This window comes from Lytechinus variegatus, chromosome 19, assembly GCF_018143015.1.
Source record: "Lytechinus variegatus isolate NC3 chromosome 19, Lvar_3.0, whole genome shotgun sequence".
In the NCBI taxonomy this organism is placed as follows: domain Eukaryota; kingdom Metazoa; phylum Echinodermata; class Echinoidea; order Temnopleuroida; family Toxopneustidae; genus Lytechinus; species Lytechinus variegatus.
In genome coordinates, this window is record NC_054758.1 from 9,996,213 (window position 1) to 10,018,632 (window position 22,420).

Here is a 22,420-nt window from a genome sequence, read left to right on the forward strand (position 1 = left end):
TGGCTTCTATAAAGGCAGTTGGATACTCGGGTTGGTGTTTCATAAAGCTGTCAGTAAAATAAAGACACTAACATATTCTTAGGTGCTAAGTAAGTGACTTGTCATTTGTCAAGATCCACATGAAATGGTCACCATTCCTTTGTAATTTAAGAACGGGTTTGTGAAACACCCACCCGTACAGGATTTGAAATTAAAATCACAAATTCAGCTGCTGATTCATCATTTGGAGGCATACAGTAATGGCCAGAGTTTAATGTGCGGAGTGGTCAGTCAAGATATCTAAGATTTCTTTTAAAATATACAACCACGGTATTCATGAGGTCATATCTCAGCCCCCCCCCACCCATGGACCAATTTTTTTGTGATGTCATCACTTCGATACTCTATGTAGGAGTGCCTTGAGCGCCAAACAAAGTGAATATGTGCACTAAATAAATCCTATAATATTATTATCAATATCATTTTTATTACTCTCATCATCATTTTCATTATTATTACTAGCATTATAATTATTATCATTATTATAATCATTAATATTATTATTTGAAAAAAAAAAGATGTGGTATATTGTAGCGAGTTTTTCCAACACAGTATTTCATTCCTTGAAATCATATCAGTACAGTGTACATGCAGTTACTATTCATCCTAAGGTGAAACTAAAGGGGAGTCAAAAAATAAATTTTCACAACATAATTGCTTAGTTCTACGTACAGGATTAACGATTGTGCTACGACTCCAAAGAGGATTACATCTCAATAGTATTCTTCAAATTATTGCTAGAGCTCAAGTCACCCAACACCTGTTACTATACATCCCACAACAACAATGGCAAGTAATTATTAAATGATCTCTAACATCAATATCGTACATGTACATATCATTATATGTTTAAACAAAAAGCTCTTCTTTGGAATCAAAAGTACATGTAAACAATGCAACGAGACAAAAAATAAAATAAGAGATCTGGGACCATCTAAATAAGATTAATGATGATCATGCGGTTGATTCGTAAGTATTAATTGAACACAATGATCACTGGAGTCGATTACAAAACTCAGTCATACAATCGACTGCTAAGTTTTGGTGAAAGGGTCCTAAAGCTCTAATTATTAGCATTCATCTCGAAATAATGGCCTCGCAATGTTTAAATTGAACATCCCCCATCGGCAGAGTACAACGTATAAGAGCACAAACTGCATGAATAAAAGCCAGGGTAGGAAATCATTTTTATTTTTTAGGGGCTATCTTTTTTGCACATTGGGGCAGTTAGAGAATTTTAAGGGCTACTTCTCGCTCACTTCTGTAACTCACTTGCAACTAGCTAATAATTTAACCCTAATATGCATCTTCTAGACCCCATTTTTTTTATTATACGCACCTGCTCACATTGACCAAATCTGCTAGCTAAATCCCTTTAAAGGGGAAGTTCACCCTAAAGAAATGTTTGTTGTAAAAATAGCAGAAAAAAATAATTTAAAAATATTGGTGAAGGTTTAAGGAAGTCATTAGAATTTTAAATTTTGGATTTGTGACATCATAAACAAGCAGCTGCCCCATATGTTATCTATCATAAAATGCATGAATTTCATTTTTTAAACGGCAGTGTACCTGATGACTTATTTTTGTTTTCTTTCCATAATCGGGTGCGAAATAGTTAAAAGGTACAGTAAAACACCATTTTCAATTTTCTGAGAAAATGACATTTCATTGATTTTTTTTTACCATTCGCTATGTATGAATGCTGCTCGCATGTGACATTACAAATCATATAATTGGCATTCTAATAACTTTTTAATTCTTTGATGGATTTTTCTCACACCTTTCGGCAATATTTTTATTTTTTCTGCTATTCTTACAATAAAATTTTGTAGGGGTGAACTTCCCCTTTAAATTGGTTACCATGAAAGGATGTGATGATGACAATCTAATCTCTGATGAATGGAATGAAAGAAGGAATGCACTCTCATGGACATACAAATAAACAAAGTAAATAAACACAGTTCCGCAAGAAAAATGAACATGTACATAGAATACAAGAATATGCAGCCCAATCAAAGACTTCTACATAGCTGTACTCCAATTTTGAATTGTGAGACAGGCTGAAAAGAAATCTCTGCTCAGAGGCATGGCTACAAAGCAGGGGCATTTCAACATCATTCAAATGCGACTTAAGGAGTACACGCAAGGTTGCAATCAGCTACCCAAAATGGAAGGTAAAATAACTACAAATAAAAAAAACTCATCTTGGCTTTGCCTACAATTAAATTATATTGAATAAAACAAATATTTTTCAACACCTTGTACAATTGTTACAGTAGGGCAATCCTATAAAACATTTTTGTACTCCGACCCAAACCTTTCACTATTCTTACTTCACTCAAAGAATCACTAGTCCCATGATAGCTTGAAAGCATTACAACCACTAATATAAACAAAGGTACATCATTTTGGTTTTCACTGCTATGTCAGGAAACTTGCTGCAAAGGTAGAGCCCACAAATAGGGGGCCCATACCTACCAACCCTGACATCCAAGGAATAGGAACAGATTACAAAGTTTCCAGAAATGGAAACACAGGTGAAAATGGGAATGTTCCTTTCCCCAAATTAGGAACTTTCTTATTCATAGAAACACTTGGAAGGTATGAGGGTCATACATATGTAATACTTTATAGAACTACCCAGTAGGTCTATATATCTATAAATAAATATATGTCATCTTGAACTGTATATACTATATATCTAAGGTCGGGATACATCGAGGGAGTCATTCCTCTGCCGTCTTGTCTTCTTTCGACGCGAGTTCTTTCTCGTTCGCTCCGTCCCCATCCGTCCTTTCCGACATGGCCGCCTCGGCATTGCTTGGGAAGATGTGTTCATAGTTGAAGAGTACCGTAGCAATGAAGGAGTTGATCTGAGCCATGGCAGAGAGGGATGCGGAGGCGTCTTTCGACCACACCAAGTTGGGTCCAAACACGATTGCAAGGTTGGAGTCGGACATTTGGTTTTCACTGCTATGGCAGGATACCTGTTGCAAATTTTATTGATGCAAGAGAGAGATTGATGTAAGAACTTTGAGCTCTTTAAAAGAGACATATGACACATGGAACAAAACATGGTATGGTTCAATTACAAAAAAATATGTGAGGTTGGAGTCAGACATTTGGTTTTTACTGCTATGGCAGGATACCTGTTGCAAAGTTTATTCATGCAAGAGAGAGATTGATGTAAGAACTTTGAGCTCTTTAAAAGAGACATATGACACATGGCACAAAACATGGTAAGGTCCAAAGTTTAAAGAAACACAAGACCTTTAAAACTCTCATACAAGTAGAAAGTAAAGGTGTGCAATACATGTATATTACCTCTTTAAGTGTGTATAAACTGTATAAAATGTGAGTTTAACACTTATCACCTATCATCTGAAAGGGTCGTTGTGGCAAAGAGAATTAGTCTCCAGACTTTGAAACAGTGGGTCATGGGTTCGAATCCCAGCCGTGGCAAAATTTCCTTCAGTAAGAAATTTACACACGTTGTGCTGCACTCAACCCTAGGTAACTGGGTACTGGCAGGAAGTAATTCTTCAAAAAGCTGTGAGCACCGAAATCAGTTGGAGAGCTTTGCCAGGGTAAGAGAGGAGTGCCTTGAGCACCTCACAAGGTAGATATGTGTGTTGTACAAATCCTATATCATCATTATTACATTATCAAATCACTTTACACCTATAAGAGCTAAACGATCTACCTCATTATTTAACTAGTTTATACATGTGCATTTACACCTGTAATAAAGTATGGGACATTAATTTACCTCTCTGAGTAGTTTCATAAGGTAGGTAAAGATAAGTCTATTTTGCTCCGGAAGTCTCTCATGGATTAGCGTCTTACATTCTTCTGCTCTGTCTGTGTTGTCTTGTAAATCTGAAGAAATCATGAATAAAAAAAAGGATGACAAAAAAAGCTTTAATAACAAAGTTTGGGTGCTTTAAGCCAACCAATGCCTATAAAGCAGGGAGCGTTGTGGCCCCTTGGATTAGTCTTCGGACTTTGAAACAGAGGGTTGTGTGTTCGAATCCCAGCCATGGCGTAATTTCCTTCGGCAAGAAATTTATCCACATTGTGCTGCACTCGACCCAGGTGAGGTGAATAGGTACCCGGTGGGATCTATTCCTTGAACGCTTTAGTGCCTATTGATATGGGGCTTAGCTACATTAGGGTAATAATATGATACCAAGTATCAAAGCGCAGTTGAGTATATGCACTGTCGTAACTGCGCTTTATAAATGGACAAATTATTGTCATCATCATCATTATTATTATTATAATACCTGCTAACTTTAAATGTGGTCATTTGAATTTGACCTTTACAAAATATCAAAATGTGCCAACCGGTCTAGTATTCATCATCATCTTTAACCTTCTTTTCATATAATTGAAGCTGGCAAATGGCACTAGAATATCGTATGTATTGTAAAGGCCGCTTGTGCATAAACAACACTCAATTTCCATGGAATAATAGATCTTGGAGATCTTTCATAAAACTGAAAACATCAACCGACCAACAACAATTGGTGTCCTACATTTCGGCAAATGGCATTTTTTTTTAGGCCTTAACTACACGGAAGACTTATTCAGAAAAAGTGTTCCACTGGAGCTAATCTAATGTAATTGTAGAATAAAGGAATTCATAAGAAAGTTTTTAAATAAAGGTTTAATTGTCACCATACCTATGGACATGAATGACTGGTGATCCTTCCTTAGGAACTAAATCAATGCCTATGGAAGTGTGTATCACTTACTACGAGAAAGAATCACCAGTCATTTACAAACACCCACCAGGTGGGCGTTTATTAGCTGTTGATTTGCGCATAAGAGAGGACCAACTGTCGTTTGTCAATTTGCTTATAACTTAAGAACATATTCATGAAACTACCTAGCTGGAAACCCTTTCCTGTGGTAAATAAAATACCCCAAATTTTCATTTGTCTTGATTCAACTCTGTTATGTTTTAGGTTGTATATTAGAACTCCAGACTGGACAGAGAAGAGGTGCGACTTCACTAGTTGATGTCCAAACTAGAAGTATTTATTCCACAATAATCAGAGTACTTTCTCTATTACAAGCTACTAATTTCCACATACATGTAGGGGAAGGCGGGGTAAGTTGAGCATAGGGGCAAGTTGAGCCACCAGCCCCAGGCCAATAATGAATGAGTCAGACATTGTGGTGGTGTCATGTATTGATGACCCATAGCATAACCCCTAACCCCACCATATTGTTTTCAACTTTGAAACAAAAAGTAGTTTTTTAGAGGGAAAAATATGAATTTCAGCCAAAAAAGTAAGAGTGTGAAATAGATAAGTGCTTTATAAACACACACGTCTTTAAATATAATAAAGACATGATAACAACATTATTAGTCCAGGTATGGATCTTCATTCTTGTCATAGTCTTTTATATGATGGATGCATAATAAATGTGTGGATACAAAATTATCGCACTAAGTTCGGACTGGGGTAAGTTGAGCCAAACAGCATGGGGCAAGTTGAGCCATGGTAATTCCTATGGTAATGTATCTTAAAAAACAAACAAACCATAAAAATCGATTGAAATGCTGGCTGAAAGGAGTAAATTTACATGGCTGCTCTTTTCCTTTTAAAGAATGTTAGTATTTATAGAGAATTAGCAAGTGAAAAGACTTTAAACAAAAAATTGACATGCTGGTTCTCCCCTCATACATTTTGTACATAGTTTTTGTGGCTCAACTTACCCCAGAAGGTGGCTCAAACTTACCCCATACATGTATATGGGGCAAGTTGAGCCATTTGACATCGTTTTTTTTTCAAAGGTCACGATGACTTTCAGTGTGGGGATAGAGAGTTATATATAGGTGGAAAATATTTCAGAAGAATTAAATTTCAAGGCAAGGTACTTATTTCGACAAGATTATTAATCATATCAATTCTAACATGCAAAAAGCAAAAACTGTCACAACTTACCCCGCCTTCCCCTACATATAATGATGAGTCAGAGAGGAGAGAGCAGAATTCCAGAATACAGAAGAATGAATTGTAATAATGGGATGTCCACTATTTGGACTTCGGAGAGAGAGGAGATACTAAGAAATAACAACCACAAGGTTAAAGTGAAAGTAGTTGTGTACACGTTCAATACACATCCTTGCATGCAAATACATTACAAACTTCCTAGAAAGGGGCACCTGTAGATTACATACTTACGTAACTTACTATGAATTTTGAGGATATCATCGTAAAGGTCAAAGGTCATGATTGGTTCAGGAAGCTCTCTAAAGAATGCTTTGAGGAGAAGGGCTGGAACGTGGACGTCTCCTACATCAGTGAAGTTGACCGGGTCACCTTCATTGGAGAAATAATAATAATATTAGCCAATGGCTCAAAGCGCGTTACAGCATATTATTAACCCGGTCATTGGATTCAATTCAATCAAGCACAAAGAGTGCACAATTTCCACTCCCTGGGGAGCATTTCTTGCATTCATCGCAGCCTCATTATGGCGCTGGCAAAATCAAACATACAATATCTTTAACATCCTACCAAACAACAGAAAATGAGAAAACAAAAAGAACATGTCAATTGAAAATACAGGTAAAAATGTATATGCTGGCCTTCAATAAGTCAAATATTTACCCAAGTCAAAACATTTTTTCAGACCAGAGAAGGGGGTGGGGTTAAAAAAGAGTTAAGTGTGAATAATAGGGCATGGCAAGAAACTTGCAATCAATTGTAAGTCTATTTTCTGTCCCTAAATAAAAAAATATGTCTGCAGTTAATTGCAAATTTGTGATTGATTCCTGATCTGCTCGATGAAACAAGGAGTGTAATCTGATTTGCTACAGTTCATAGTAATCAATCAATTGTAAAATTGCAACAAAATTTTGGCAATTGATCGCAAATATTTCCTTGCAACACCCCCTTTGCAATTAGATTCCCGGTTGCGTACGGTATAGATAGAATGCATCACCACATTAATCATATTGTGCTAATATGTCGCGCAATACTGCTAATTACTCAAGATTGTGCATTACATATCAAGTGCGGGTCGAAAATTAAGCATGACTGTACATGTATGTCACTCTTAACTACTTGTGAAACACTATCCAAGTGGGCGTTTCACAAAGCTTATTTATAAGTTACGAATGATTTATAAAGAAAGTTACGAACTTTGAAAAGTTATAAAAAGTTATCATTATTAAACCTACGGGGACTTCAAATTAGAACTAGAAATTAATATGTACATTGACACTTCAGCATTTATCCATTAATACTACTTATCATTCACTAAAATGACCGAAAGAAAACTGACACTAGAACCACATTGTAATAACTTAGTTTGTGATGATCTGAATATAAAGTCGAAAATCTGATCGAACTGCAACGATGGGACTCTACTCCTAGTTATCTTTCTGTCATATTAAACGTTTAATTCTATGCTTGCAAGCTTACCTCTATTGTACATTTCTTGTACTCTCTTGACAGTTATTGCATTAGGGCATCGTCTGAATAGTCCTTCTGTTCTTAAACCTGAAACAAAAGTAGAAAATATTTATTTTTATTATTATTTGTTTGGCGTCACCTGTATATATGAATCAACACAAGATACACAGCCCGAGGGCTGAAATAAGACTAGGCATTAAAGGTCAAGTCCACCTCAGAAAAGAGAAAAATCAGACAAGCACAATGCTGAAAATTTCATCAAAATCGGATGTAAAATAAGAAAGGTATGACATTTCAAAGTTTCGCTTATTTTTAGCAAAATAGCTATATGAACGAGCCAGTTACATCCAATTGAGAGAGTCGATGATGTCACTCACTCACTATTTCTTTTGTTTTTTATTGTTTGAATTATACAATATTTCAATTTTTATGAATTTGACGATTAGGACCTCCCTGCCTGAAGCACAAAATGTTAAAATAATGGAATTCCACATGTTCAGGGAGGAACGAAACTTCATTTCACATGACAATAACAAGAAAATAAAAATATTTCATATTTCATGTAATAAAATACAAAAGAAATTGTGAGTGAGTGATGTCATCAGTTCCTCATTTGCATACCGACCGAGATGTGCATATAACTGTTTTGTGAAATGAAGCGAAACTTTAAAATGCCATAACTTTCTTATTTTACATCCGATTTGATGAAATTTTCAGTGTTATGCTTGTTGAATTTTTCTCTTTTTATTCAAATCAAGTTTTTGTTGGGGTGGACTTGTCCTTTAAAATTTGATAAAAATTCAATTAAAATGGAGAGAAAACACCCAAACAATTTGGTGGATTAACAATACGGTGCACCATCTATCGGTTCCATTACGAAAATTTCCCGTTTGATTCTCGACCGCACTTCGGACTGCAAACTGCGGTCGTATACCCCATTTTTCGTTTGGAAAATCTCAAACATTTCCAACCCCGATAAACCCATCTTGGCCAGGTAATCCCCTTGTCTCAATTTCACCACCACGGGCCAGCCAAACGAGCGTTGAGCCAAGGACGAAATGATAAACAACAGCTGTGCTATTACGTAAGACTTGTCTGCCTGTAGAAGGATCTTCGGAATGAAATTATTGTATTCGATATTAATCACGTTTTCAAAGGCATATTACATTCAGACATCCAATACTAGTCCATTTTCAATTTCGAACGAAGAAAATCGACCTCGAAATAAGGAAAGTAAGCGAATAAAAAAGAAAGAAAGAAAGAAAGGAAGAAAAAAGTTTCTATCAATGCGTGTATACATGGAACTCCATGCACTCACCAGAACTACACACATTGCAATCCATCGTGTGTGGCCCCCTGCTGTGACCGTTGATGCTGGGGTGTATTATCTTCGGACCGAGGTCAAGAAACAGGTGTTTCTATACTTAAATTTCATGCTTGAGTGCAATAGGGTTTGTAGAACTGGGAGAAGAGATTTGATGAGGGAAACTGGGGTATACTGCTCTTCAAAGCAAGATTTTCTTCATGTATCGGTTCCAGCAGAGGCCGCAATTGGCAATGCCTGTTGGGGAAAATCTGTTGCACGCATGCAGTTTATTCAGCGCTGGCTGACGCGGCTCGACCGGATATGCTGTTTACTAGCGTCTAGGAGGTGAGAGAGAAATTTCCCGGATATATCTTTGCAAAATTTGGACCGTTTTTGGTAAATTCTTGCCATATGTTTTTTATTTTGGAGTATCACAGACACATTACAGTATACTAGCACAGTCTGTACCTGTGCGCAATGTCGACCCCGAAGTTAGAAATTTGACCTGTCCGCTACAGCCAATAGATGGCGCTACATATCGTGAATCAACCGAAATTTATGATATTCTAAGACCATGAATATCAACATTTTGTTGATATACTAAACCAACATCAACATAAAAGGTTCATTTCCACAGCCTTGACGGTTCCAGAAAAACTTACCATTTCTCTTCAGGTATTCAACTGTTTCTCTGACAACTTTGGGTATAGGTTCTTGATCTCCGTTCTCTCTCAGACTGTAGAAAGAAAGAAAACAAGAGATTTTTATGAATGGTTTTCCTGTCAGTTCGTAATGAGAGAGAATAGAAAGAAGAATAAAGGAAGAAACAAGAAGGAGAAAAAGAAAATGAAGAGAAAAAAGTAAAAGAAAGAAAATAAGAGAAAAAATGATAATTGAAATAGGAAGAAGTGGAACGAAAGTGAGAAGAGGTAGTTAAGGTTAGGAAAGAGAAGGAAAATAATGAAGAAATGGACAAAGGAGGCGGCAGAACAGGAAGAGGAGGAGGAAAAGGAAGAGGAGGAAGAAGGAGAAGAAGAATAAGGAGGGGGAGAAGAAGAAGTTGCTCAAAGCAATTTTGGGCTAACTCGAGTTTGACTGCAAGAAAAAGAAGAATAAGAAAGAGAACAAGAAGAAGGATGAGGAGAAGAGAGAGGACAAATCAAAAGGTGGTACTTACTACTGTAATGAAACTCCAAACTGCTGAGTTGGCAGTGTCTGTTTGGTCTGTACTTGACCATCTGTGTTGGTTGCATATCTTGGGGTATTGGTGTGTTTAGCTTTATACTGTGCTTGTAACTGATCATCATGACTGAAAAATAATGATAGTACAATATTGACAAAAAATAACACTACATGTACTTCTGGGCCCCGTTTTACAAAGAGTTGAGATTGATCCAATCAATCACAACTATGGAAGGCCTGCAACATTAACATATAAAATGTATGTTTGTTCAAAAAAAATTCTAGATATGAATGCATATCCATAAATTCATTGATTTCTTGACAATTTGGTGTGTTCTCCTTTGTTTACAAAGGACATTTACAAATTTCCAGTAGAAGAAATTATGACACTGATAGATTTCCATAGATTGATAATATCGATTGTAACTCTTTGAAAGACGGGGCCCCGAACATCCAAATCTCACTTATCATAAATCCATTACCTCTCATATAGGTTTTAATTCATAAGCAAACAAATTTTCACGATCAAATGCCCATTAATACGAAAAGATGAATTTTAGCAGCTTTTCTGGTAGTTTCAAAGCTTATATTCTCAATACCAATACCTGAAATCAACATAAAGCGCATTTTTATGTGCGTAATGTAAGAACATTATGTAGTTTACAACATAAAAATTCCATAATGGGGAATTTTTCCTTTTATCCCACAATAGCAAAATAGTTTGTCATAGTGTTTCAAATATTTTCAACTGACCATACAAAAAACCTTTACCCCCTCCCCCACCAGTACTAGCCCTTTAAAACACTTTGATGTTAAAAGTATTTACCTCTTGATAACCGCAGGAATCTCAACTTTCTTCATATCGATCGTTTCCCCGAGCTCTGACAGGAAGTGGATGTACGTCACTTTGCGACTAAATTTAACACTGACGATGTGACGGAAAATACCCCAGATCATCTTGACGATCTGAGATGGATGCACAATGTACAATGCCTTCAAGTTCTTCTTATATCTAAAACATAAACAAGAAAAAAATGGTTAATGAAGTCAAATTTGGTGCTTGATCAAAACAAATTATCTGCATCTACATATGTACATTAATATTTTGGATAATACAAGAACTCTTCGACAGCAAGGAACGGGGTCAAAAGGTCAGGACATATTTTTGTCTATAGCTTTATTGGATATCCAGTCACTAAATTTGGAAATGTGTTCAAATGGTCCTTTTTAAAGGGAAATACATTTTAACCTAAAAAGTGGGCGCTAAATATCAATCATTTTGAAAGTTCAAATTTTTACAAAGAATTAATGGATAACAAAAATTCAATAGCCATGTACACTTTTGTAAGATTGAAATGTCATATGATCAGAGAAAAAGTAACATTATTTACCCTTTAGTCCTTTACCAAGGCTTAGCACAGTCTATGTGCTTTGCATTTATAATTGTTTTGATATTGCTACTTACTTTAATGACATGATAACAATTTAGTATTGAAACTTCATTCTAGGAATTATTGCTTGAGTTTGGCTTCACACACAATAAGTTGCACACTCTATTTCAATTTATTAAATGAGCTTTTCAGTAAATTAACTAAATTTCACTTCAGGCCAATGAACTCACATTATTAGTGACAGTATTAACAACAAAGCACCCCCCCCCCCAACACAAAACACACCCCAAAGGAATTAAATATTTTTCATGAAGATGTACAGCATCAGCCATAGTTTTTACTGCCACTGAAGCAAAGCAAACGTGAGGAATAATCAGCACAGGACGTATTCCAAATCAAGCCTAAAGAAAGTGATCGAAGGTTCTTAAAGGGGAATCCAACCCAAATAAAAACTTGTTCTTAGGGGAATAAGAAAACTCAGACAAGTTGATGGGTGAAAGTTTGAACACTACATGTATCTGACAAATAATAAGAAAGTTATGATTTTTTTTAAAGTTGTGAATATTGGTAATCCCTAGATCCATGGAGACTGCAAATTGGCCACATATGTGATGTCACAGTGATGTAAGGTAAGGACTACTCTTCCATGTACTCCAATACATAAAATGGCTAATATGTCATTTTGTCAAATGTTTTACTTCAAATTTTACTTTTCTTTCATGAGGACATAAAACAATATACTACCAGGGTTATATTTAGATTACTGCCCCAGGGGAATGGGCAGTTACATGTAGGAGAAAACCACAAATCCCTGATAATTAAGTACATGGCCTATGGGAAAGTTGTCCTTGCCTCTTGTCATAATTTACTTACCCAGTTGCCAATTTGAAATCTACATAATCATAGGAATTTCAATTTTAAAGCATCCATAACTTTCTTATTGCTGGTCTGATTTCTTTCAAACTCACCATTCTGTTTTATCTATTTTTCTCCTTTCAAACACTACATTTTATGACCAAAGCTGGATTCCCCTTTAAAGTACTTCTCTTCTGCTATAATGTATCATAACATCTCATCTGGTTTACAGTCAATACAGACTTCACCTAATGAAAGCTAACTCTTTGCACGCTGAATTAATTTTTGTGGGATGATAATGACAATTGTTTCCATGTTATTTTCTTTAATTCAAGATTTCCGTACTGCACCATTGATTAGATGTTATCAAAACTATTGTCTTTTGCATGTATTAGCTCAATATCTAATTTGAAGGGAGGGGAGAAAAGTAATAATTCCGATTGTTAAATCTAATTGAACGAATGTGCAAGATTGCAACATCAGTGTGCAAAGGGTTACGGTAATCTCCTCTGTTCATGCCTTTCTGTTCCCACTGAATATCTCATATTTTCATTTCTCATTCAATATCTTGATTCTACCATTTCAACAGTTGTCTTCAAGACAAATCACAGGATTAAGAACTGTAATTCCTATCTTTAGCAGTTCTTACTTTAAATTTGGTACTAAACTGACAGGAGGACTGAAATTCGCGAAAAATTCCTGCATTCTCAAATCTTTACACTTCAATCTTAAACTGATTGTACAGGTTACATGTATACTGCTTCTGGTGAAATTTCTGGAGAGGGTCTACCTGTCTATCTGCATGTCTTTTGTCTCTGCTTTTTGAAGTGTGTGGTACAATTTACATGTACCGGTACATGTACTGAACAGTTTTAGAGTAAAATATAATTAAAGCTTTAAAATGATGCCAAACATGATAAATTCATGAGCAAATGCCACCTTTTTTTTACATCAAAGAGTGCTGACAAGTAGCCTAAAAGCATAATAATGGCACCCTTGATATCGCAAGCTCATGATACTAAACCATATTTTTTTTCATTGCATGGACAGTTACTGAAGAAAAAAATACAACGTAGAAAATCTTTAAAAAGAAAAAACATGTACATGTTAAAGGAAAATATATATTTTAAAATATTAACTTTTGACAAATTTATGAGAATTCCATAAAACACCATGGAAACCTGATAACTGAACTGTACTAAAATGTGTCTTGATTTTATTGAAGTCATTCCAGATATAAAACAAAAACAAAAACATGATGATTTTATGATGCAAGAAAATTTTAGATGACAAATTCATATAGATCAGAAATGTCAGGAAGGAAGGGGGGGGGGTCTACTTCTTGTATTACCCTGACCAATAGAAAGATGCCTACTCCCCCCCCCCTTCCCAACACACACATAACAAATACTTAGATTCATGGTTTTGGAAAATTCAGGATATTTAAAATGACACTTGTATAATCATAAAAAAAATACATGTTGCTTAAAATCTCATTTACTGAGTCAAAATAATTTTAATCCCACTATGAAGTATAGAAAAATAATTTGAAATTACGACCAAGATGAATTTCAAAAGAAATATTTTATACACCTGTCAAGAATGATGAAAATGGAAGATGAAATGTCACATAATATTTCATGGAAGGACTGAAAAGTCTTGTTAAGTTTGGATTTAAGCCTGCTTAAGCTTTGATTTCTAAAGTCATTATTCAAACCACTCACAAAGCTGATGAATCTTTCTTGTTCTTTTTTTTTGGGGGGGGGCTTTTAACACTCATGTAGTGCTTCTTTCAATACAGACAATGCTCACTTTATCCATGACAAGCCCGTACACAGCACAGCTACATGTAAAAGCAATGTAAAACCAAGCACTGTATTTTTCCCCCCAAAGTTGCGTTTACTGCACATTAGATGTAAACTATCCCGTTTAAAAAATAGCTTTTAAAATCAAGACTGTATTTCTGCAATGTTATGAGGATAATCCAAACTTTTTTTTCCCAATGCACCAAAATATAATAATGGATTTTATACATGTATAAAATAATTAAACCAGGCTTGAACAGGATACCACATAAAAGCTTGAAAGCTTTAATAATCAAGGGGGGGGGGGTTCTTGACATGTACGTAAAAAAAAATAGATAATAAAAACGCAATGAGTTCAAATTGTATGTATTCTAACATATGTATTCTAACATGACTAAACATAAAACACCTATCACTACTACCCCCAAGCAAAGTAAACATCTAGTCACAAAGTGCCAGATCCAGGATTGGAGGGAGGGGGGATGTGTCAGATTCATTCCCCCCCCCTCCTTTGTCACTCAAGGCAGGTTATAAAGTTTGTAGTGGTATTCTACAAAACCCTACCCCCCCCAGTTTTCATATCAAAGAAGGGGGGGGGGATGTTGCCACAAGTGTGGCACTTCTGATTATACATGTATGTACATGTACCAAGCTACTTCCAGGAAAAAAATGGGGGATACATTCCCCCTGGATCCGTTTTTTGATCTTCATAATTCAAAATTAAACAGAATATTGTTATTCCAGAAACTTCCCCACACTGCATTTAGTAGTTTCCACCAGAAAAATGAGACAAATGAATAAATTAATTTTACCTTGCATCGTCCAGGCTGGTAGAGATACAAAATATTTTTTAATGACAAATAGAATTCCAGGGTAGGCTTTATTTGAATATTTGCTGTATTGGAACGCTTGGGAGCCAGGTACATGTTAATGTAGCTTAACAAAAGTCTCCAAGCTTGTGGGATTTCACATTAAAGATCCTGATGAATGGTTTATTACCACTAAAAAATGGAAAGTGCTACATGTATGCCTAGTAGCAATGGCATCAAAAGTCACTCTGACTTTTACCCTAATGTGCACTGTTTCTGTTCGATAACAATCTGTAATAATGCAAATTTTTTTTCCCTTATCAAATCCATTGTAATGGCGAAAACTATAAGAATTCATTAATATTCCCATTTAATTCTGCTGTCATTCAGGAATGCAGAGAAAATAGGCTGTTAAATATTCAGTTCAGAAATAAAAATAGCTAATTTTTATCAGTATTATGTAAGTTCACATTTCCCTTGTACTTTCCCCCTTTATGCTAACTCCTTGGCAAAGCATGAACCATGCAAAGTACTTTTCTTTATATAGGCAGAACTGCAGATAAAACAAATTAGTATAGAGTAAATTCAGGCAACCTAATCAAATAATGGTAATTACAATTCATATTTCAGATCTTGAATGAATTAAACAAATAAATAAACAAGACAGGAAAAAAAACACCCACCAGAAAATGTATGTTAACAATTTCAACTGGGAAACATCAAACCTATTAATGAGCAATCTGAAAACAATCACAAAGCAGTATTATCAGTTCAAAAGCTGGATAGCTGGTTACAAGAGCAAAGAATTTGAAAAATGCCACTCTACAAGGTAGATGAACATGCGGAGAAAGGTTGATCACCTAAAACTTTCAGAGTATTAGGATATCCAAGCAGGTTCTTTACTAGTCTGCTGTGCAAACCCTTCACTTGAGTTAAGGGTCTGAATGTGCAGCCTACTCATGCCTTGTGTACCGAAGGCCCTGTTTTGTATGTGCTAGTCTTTGCGTGGAGACACACTTGCTGATCAAAATTTCAATCAGGGTCTGTGCCTGCAGACTAGTTTTTCACCTGCATACTGAATGTGAGTTACAAGGAAATTGAGCATTCCTAGAAGCTTGCATGTTGGAGGACAACATTAAGAAACCTGTGCATTAACTCATGATAAATAATTGTCTTTATGGTCTGATGCAAGGTTTCCAATTGTTATGCCCTCCACACGACTTCATCTGAAATAACTCTAAAGGGCAAACAAATAACGATAACAAAATGGTGATTTCACTTACTTTCTCTCTAAATCTGAATCAATAATTGGTTATTTTGAAACTACTCTAAAAGGGCAAACAAATCTGAATAGATAATTGTTGGTTATTCCACTTACTTTCTCTCCAAATTTTTATATGCCTCGACTAGGAACTTCCAGGAGGGTCTGTTTTGTCTTGTCAAGCCATACTGGAAGATCACTAAACTGTAGTCATTCTCTACGTACTTGTTTAAGGTATCCTTCATGTATCTGTTGTAAAAAAGAAAATAGAGAGGATCAAAAGGAATAGATTACATGATTTAAGCAAACATGCAAGAAAGCAAGCAAATTAGAACGTTTCATATTTCATGCAATAAAAAACAAAAGAAAATGGTGAGTGGATGACGTCATCGGTTCCCTCATTTGCATAACGACCAGGATGTGCGTATAACTGCTTTGTGAAATTAAGCGAAACTTTGAAATGTCATAACTTTCTCATTTTACATCCAATTTTGATGAAATTTTCAGTGTTATGCTTGTTGGATTTTTCTATTTTTCTTCAAGTCAATTATGTTGGGGTGGACTTGTGTTCTAAGTGTCTCCTTTCTTGCTTTGCTCATAACATAGAGACCATAAAATACAGCAAGATTCCATGCAGTGAGATCACTGAAACATCCGAGCTGTTCTGATGACACAGTACATAATGCTCCCTCTTTGTATGCATACTCACCCTAGCAATCTCATCTGGTTGTATGATTTACTGGGAGGAAATCTGCTGCAGTAGACAAAGATCAACTTTCTTCCTGCTTTGTCGTCTCCTATTTTACAAGAAGAAAGAAAAAAATACAAAAATTTATTACATTAGGTCCATTAATATTATTGACATTAATCCTACCACTGATCTGCACCAGCATCAGAGGAGATATAAACCACTTTACTACTCCAATGAATGCATTTCTCTTTTATTTTGTGTACAAATTCTAATACTATTAAAAACTGGGCACAATGGGATGGACAATATTTTCACTGTTTACGGTACTACATTTTTTAATATCAAGAAAGCTTAATTAACCAGGGGAAGAATCAAATTTAATTTTAAATCAAGAGATAATTTTGTTTTGGTCTTTACTGAACTAATTTGGGTTAATAGTCTTTTTAATTTTAGGGGTTAATCTTTTAATTGGTGCTTATGTTGCTGTGAAGTCATATGTCCTTATCAGGCTAAAACATGTATCTTATTGTAAGCATTCACTTGGTGTTCAAGCATTAAAGCTACATGTAATCCAGAACACATTCACCACACCCTAATTTAGAGCACTTGATCAATGTAGATAGTAGAATGTAGATAAGAACCTCAAACATTGTGGTTCCAAGTCTGAAGACTTATCCACTCAGCCAAAACACATCTTGAGTATATCAACTGTATTTAAAGCTCCCCCCCCCCCCCACTCCCTAGTTAGGCCAAAAACTCTTTTTTTTGGTGGAGGGGGGATACTTTTCACTTAACTTTCTGCCAAATATGCATCATTGGAATGGAGATTTTCAAGGGATCTTTGGAGCATTTTTTTTTGGTGAAGTCACCCACGGCCGGTATAGCTTTTCCCTGCCCCAATTAGTAGATTGCAACCAAACCTCATAAATACACCACCTACCTCCAACTTGAATGATATTATGTTTGGCTATGTCGTCATAGTTGTCAGGCTCCATTGCCTGATCTGCTGTGGCCTCTGTCACCCCTCTCTGCTCCTGAGGCTGTTCCACCCCCATGGTTGCAATGGAATCATCCGATGGAGACTGCAGTTCTGCAGGGAGAATAGTCAAACAAATACAAATTTGCAAGGCATTATGGAAACAAGTTAGGGTGGAAATAATATTATTTGAGAACTGCCCCCCATTTAGAGCTTTATGCAAACACGACGCTACATGTAGGTTTTTAGGTTTGTTCTTACAAAATTTGGGCAACAATAGTTGGCCTCTAAAACCTGTTGTGTCTAATCCTACTGGACCCATGCCTGGTCTAGCTATTGCAATGACTTAGTTTGTACTTTCCATCTAGGCTTTGTAACTGAACAGGTCATCAGGTCAATTTTGTAACTTGTTAGAAGTAGCATTGGAGAGCTGAGCCTGAGACTGAGTCAGGCAAAACATTCATTGTTCATTTTCAGAATACAGGGTAGGGCGGGGGCTACATTTTACAACCTACTGCCAACATTATAAATCTGCAAAATTGGATAAGCTTTAAAATTGCAATTATTGGGTATTTTCCAGGGCTCTTTGTACAATTTTCCAGGACCAGAGTCCTGTTTCATAAAGACTTGTTATAATAACAAATGCACAATTTCTATAACAAATTTATTATCAGCCAATCAGATTGAAGGCCTCCAGTAGCTTTTTACTGTTATTGCAAATTTGTTATACATGTAAATTTTATGAAACAGGCTCTTTTGGGCATTTCAGGGGGCAAAATCACCCTGAGTCTCTGTCTACGTTTCTCCCCTGGACCGAGTACACCATTATGCTGCATGCATCAGTAAGAGGCGCACAACCAATATGGGGGACTTTCTTCAATATAGGACACAATCTCCCATATTTAGAGACTTGCTTTGCAAGAGTATAAAAGAAACAACACCAAGAAGAATTTTTTTCACCCAAAATTTTGTCTCACTGAGGTCAGGAGCCCATTTGTTTTGTGTAATGGATGACAACATACATGTACATGTAAATCCTTAAGAAAACAAAAGTAGACAGAAATCTTTAAATTAAGTGAAACTGAAAAGGGGTAAATTTTTCATGAGGGACCTGCTTATCACATTTCCACAAATACAGCCAAGGTATTATTTTTACAGCAGATATAAATAAAGATAATTGGTCATCTCCCAAACAGGGAGACTGTCTCTGAAATTGGATACCCAAATTCTAATCAAAAGTCTCTGATATTGGAGATAATCTCCTACACGAAAGACAGTCTCCATTTTGTCTGTGGGTCGGGTCTCTACTGTGTGCTGCCATGGCATTGTGCAATAAGCAGTAAGTTTTAAAAGACAGTTTCACATCAGGAAATAATGACAAGGTGCCAGACCTTGACCCAACATTTTCTGGCTTTACATGTCACTTCTAGTCTGTAATAGTCTAGAAGAATTCTAGACTCTAGAGTCAGTATGGTATGTAGGCCTATGCACACTTTTGATTTGCCATTTAGGGTCTTCTTTTCCCCGGGGGCCAGTCAAATTTCCAAATATCCCCTAAACAAGTTTTTCTCTGTGGTGCAAAATAATCCCCTAAACAAGTTTATCGCTGGGTTCACTTACACATTTTGGCCCCTAAACAAGTTTTCGCCAAAATATGACCTCAGGGAAAAAGCTTGGCCTTGGGAAACATACCCTAAACAAAAAAAAACAAAAAAAAAACATACCCTAAAAAAAAAAAAAAAAAAAAGATACCCTAAAAAAAAAAAAAAACATACCCTAAACACTTTTGACACTGTGATTGACCATTGACCAGTCTTTCAAAACCACCCTTTTTCTTGAAAATCTGTTTTGATACCCTCATTAAACGAGCGTGTGTACAGAAATATATTTCACTGGCTTCCCCCCCCCATGGTCTTTTTCAGGCTTTTTTTTTTAATGTTATTTTGCGAAAAAAGATTGAGTGGAACTTGTGTAAAGATATTGTCACCGAACCATTGTCACCAGCACAAATCAATGCCACTGGCACTAACGCAGTTTCGAACCAGCCGACTTCAAGCAAATTTCCCCACCAGAAATTGTTCTTGTTCACAAAACAATTTTGGGACTTGATTTTCAAGAGTACCAGGGGGGCGTTTCATGAAAAGAGTTGTCGGATGTTTTATCCGACAAGTCCCATTTTATCCATGAAAATATTGATGAAACGGTATAGTGAGTGATTGTATTACCGACCGGCCTTGTATTACCGAACGCGCGCATCATATGCGTCAGAAAATAATTAAATACACTCAAACCTTTGCAACTTCCTTCCAAAGGGAACTTAAATAGAAAAATGATGAAAAATTATCAAAAACACAATTTCGAAGTCTTTATATCCTCAAAACAATAAAATATGGTCAAAATAGCTCATCAGTGACTTTGTTGTTTTCCCAACTTTTCCCATAGAAAACACACGTTCGGTAATACGATACCTTTTCAAGTGACCAAAATATTTCACTTGCGAAGAGGGGTCCGATTGGAAGCTGATGTCGTAAAAATGAAAAACAATTTCGGCAAAATTTCTGCATGTTTATATTTTGTAGGTATTTGTGTATTTATGGTGAAAGTTTGGTGAATTTTATTGGAATAATGTGTTTGATATGATCAAATTCATGAAAAGTGTTCGGTAATACGATCCACTACCATACCGTTGATTTGGGACATTTGCTTGAAGTTGAACTGAAATCTGCCAGTGCAGTGCGAAACTGCATCGCACCCATTGGCGTCTCATTTCATTCATTCATGATAATTCCTATTGCTATTTTCCAACAAGATCTGACCTACAATGTAACACTTTTTATACAATTCAACAGCAAAAAACAAAAACACACACAGCACTCATGCCAGGGCCAGGCGCCGGCTGCTGCTGGCTGCGACGCGTCGGAAGGGAATCCCGCTCCCGCTCAGCCTCAGGAACCCAGCGGCAGCGGAGGAACCCCGGCATCATTTTTGTCACTGTCATTCATAATTGATTGAAGTGAACTCAACTCACTTAACACTTGTGCATCGCTCAAAGGATCGCCTCCAAATTCCTCCTCTGTATCTAATGTGGCCTCCATGTCTGCACCATCACCATCCTCGAAAGATTTTCCAGCACTGTCATCTTCTATGTTTATGTCTTTGACGTTAGATTTATCCCCACTTCCATTTTCTTCATCTACTGCTGATTTCGCCGTCCCAATGTCCGCCATGTTGATTATTGGACGCACACAAAATTTTCGCACGCAATTTCTCACGTTAACGTTACGCACATTTTTTTTCCTGTTAAGTTTCTCACCTGGAATATTTTCTTAGTTTTTCATGGAATAAGAAAAAAAAGACATGTTCACCAGGTTTACAACCAGACCAATTATGAACAGACTCACAGATCCTGACAAAGCTGCAATAGGGAAGTCCACACAAACAATGTTTTTATCTTTCAAATATTCTCTCCTACTTCCTCATTTCAATACCAGTATTTCTATATTTTGGTTTTTTTTTGGTTTTTTTTAAACTTATCATTCGATCTCTTTGGATTTCATCTCTCCCCCAACCACCCAAAAAGACATATGTGGTGTTGATAATTTCTCATCACCTTTCATCAATTTCTCTTCTTTAAACCATCTCAACATTCTCCCTTGCATCTCTCTTGTACATCCAATATTTCCCTCTTAAGTAGCTTTTTCAATACCATGCCCCTCTTTCCCAGTCTCTATATAAACTTGCTCATTCTCTTCATCAAATCCCCTTTTCAACCTTAATTTCTCTTCTTTCTACAACACTTCTCTCTTATGATTATTCAACCATACATGTACTTTCCTTTCCTGATGTTTCTCTTTTCCATAATTTGTTTAAAAATTAATTATATTCTCTTCTTGCTTAATTATGTTCTGTGATGGACCCAACAAACTGCACCATTGTAAAAGTGCAGTATGTACCTACTTGAATTGTTCCAGAAAATAATTGGAGAACTTTCAATAAGAAAGAAGACAATAAATGATTAACTTGTCCATAGCATGCTATGTTTTCAAAAATATTTATGAATGAAACAAGCCCAGATTGATTTTTATTTGAATCTACATCTTATTTGTCTTCTATTGTGTATTTTGAAGTTTACCATCATTGAAGAAGTGATACCTGTGTGTCAATAATCAAGTTTTTCATTTATTAATACATACTGTACAAAATTGGTTCAAGCATGGTCCTTCTAGTGATGGATGAGGAGGAAGAATGGGAGGACACAGAAGGTGAAGAGATACCCCCTACAGATTATCTTTTCTGCAGTCAATCAACAACATAAGTAGAAGAAAACCTTCATCACGACTGTATCTCATTGCTTCTACCTGCCCAACATGTAGTTTATAGCAGACATGAGGGTCTTTAGGTCAAAGGTGCAAGCAATGTCATATGGTATTGACTCAGCCCAAGGGATAAAATATTTGTATAGACAGTGTTACCATTGGTTTTGTTACTTTTGGTGGCAGCGGTGGGATCATAACAGGCTGTCACCTTACAACATCGAACCTTACACAACAGATGACCAGCAACCCCAAAACCAACAATAAGTCACAAAGTAAGGTCTTTGTAAATTGCCAAAATACTCATTTGGTCTTAAATACAATAAAATCTTCTTCTGAAAGAGTAATCCTTCTTCATA

At 36.1% G+C, this 22,420-nt stretch overlaps 1 protein-coding gene across 3 annotated transcripts; it reads right to left on the minus strand.

Moving 5' to 3' along the window:
- Nucleotides 1–1,816: 1,816 nt before the first annotated feature.
- LOC121405995 (rho GTPase-activating protein 8-like) lies at nucleotides 1,817–21,021 on the minus strand. 3 transcript variants are annotated; one of them, XM_041596989.1, is made up of 12 exons: nucleotides 20,777–21,015; nucleotides 17,713–17,862; nucleotides 16,791–16,878; nucleotides 16,199–16,330; nucleotides 14,824–14,838; nucleotides 10,787–10,972; nucleotides 9,956–10,087; nucleotides 9,441–9,514; nucleotides 7,482–7,559; nucleotides 6,246–6,374; nucleotides 3,809–3,918; nucleotides 1,817–3,026 (listed from the first exon to the last, which is right to left on the minus strand). In XM_041596989.1, exons 1-12 carry the CDS (start codon nucleotides 20,973–20,975, stop codon nucleotides 2,766–2,768), a joined length of 1,554 nt encoding a protein of 517 aa, XP_041452923.1. In that variant the 5' UTR covers nucleotides 20,976–21,015; the 3' UTR covers nucleotides 1,817–2,765. The 3 variants fall into 3 exon arrangements, with proteins under 3 accessions (XP_041452923.1, XP_041452925.1, XP_041452926.1); XM_041596992.1 differs by lacking the exon at nucleotides 1,817–3,026 and adding an exon at nucleotides 3,034–3,188 and having other exon boundaries at nucleotides 20,777–21,021; XM_041596991.1 differs by lacking the exon at nucleotides 14,824–14,838.
- Between the last annotated feature and the right edge of the window lie 1,399 nt (nucleotides 21,022–22,420).

Coding starts and splice junctions, on each gene's coding strand:
- LOC121405995 (XM_041596989.1), bottom strand. CDS start 20,975: ATGGCGGACATTGGGACGGCGAAATCAGCAGTAGATGAAGAAAATGGA. Junction 16,879..17,712: donor TAATATCATTCAAGTTGGAG/GTAGGTGGTGTA, acceptor CTTGTAAAATAG/GAGACGACAAAGCAGGAAGA. Junction 3,919..6,245: donor TGATATCCTCAAAATTCATA/GTAAGTTACGTA, acceptor TGATTTCTTCAG/ATTTACAAGACAACACAGAC.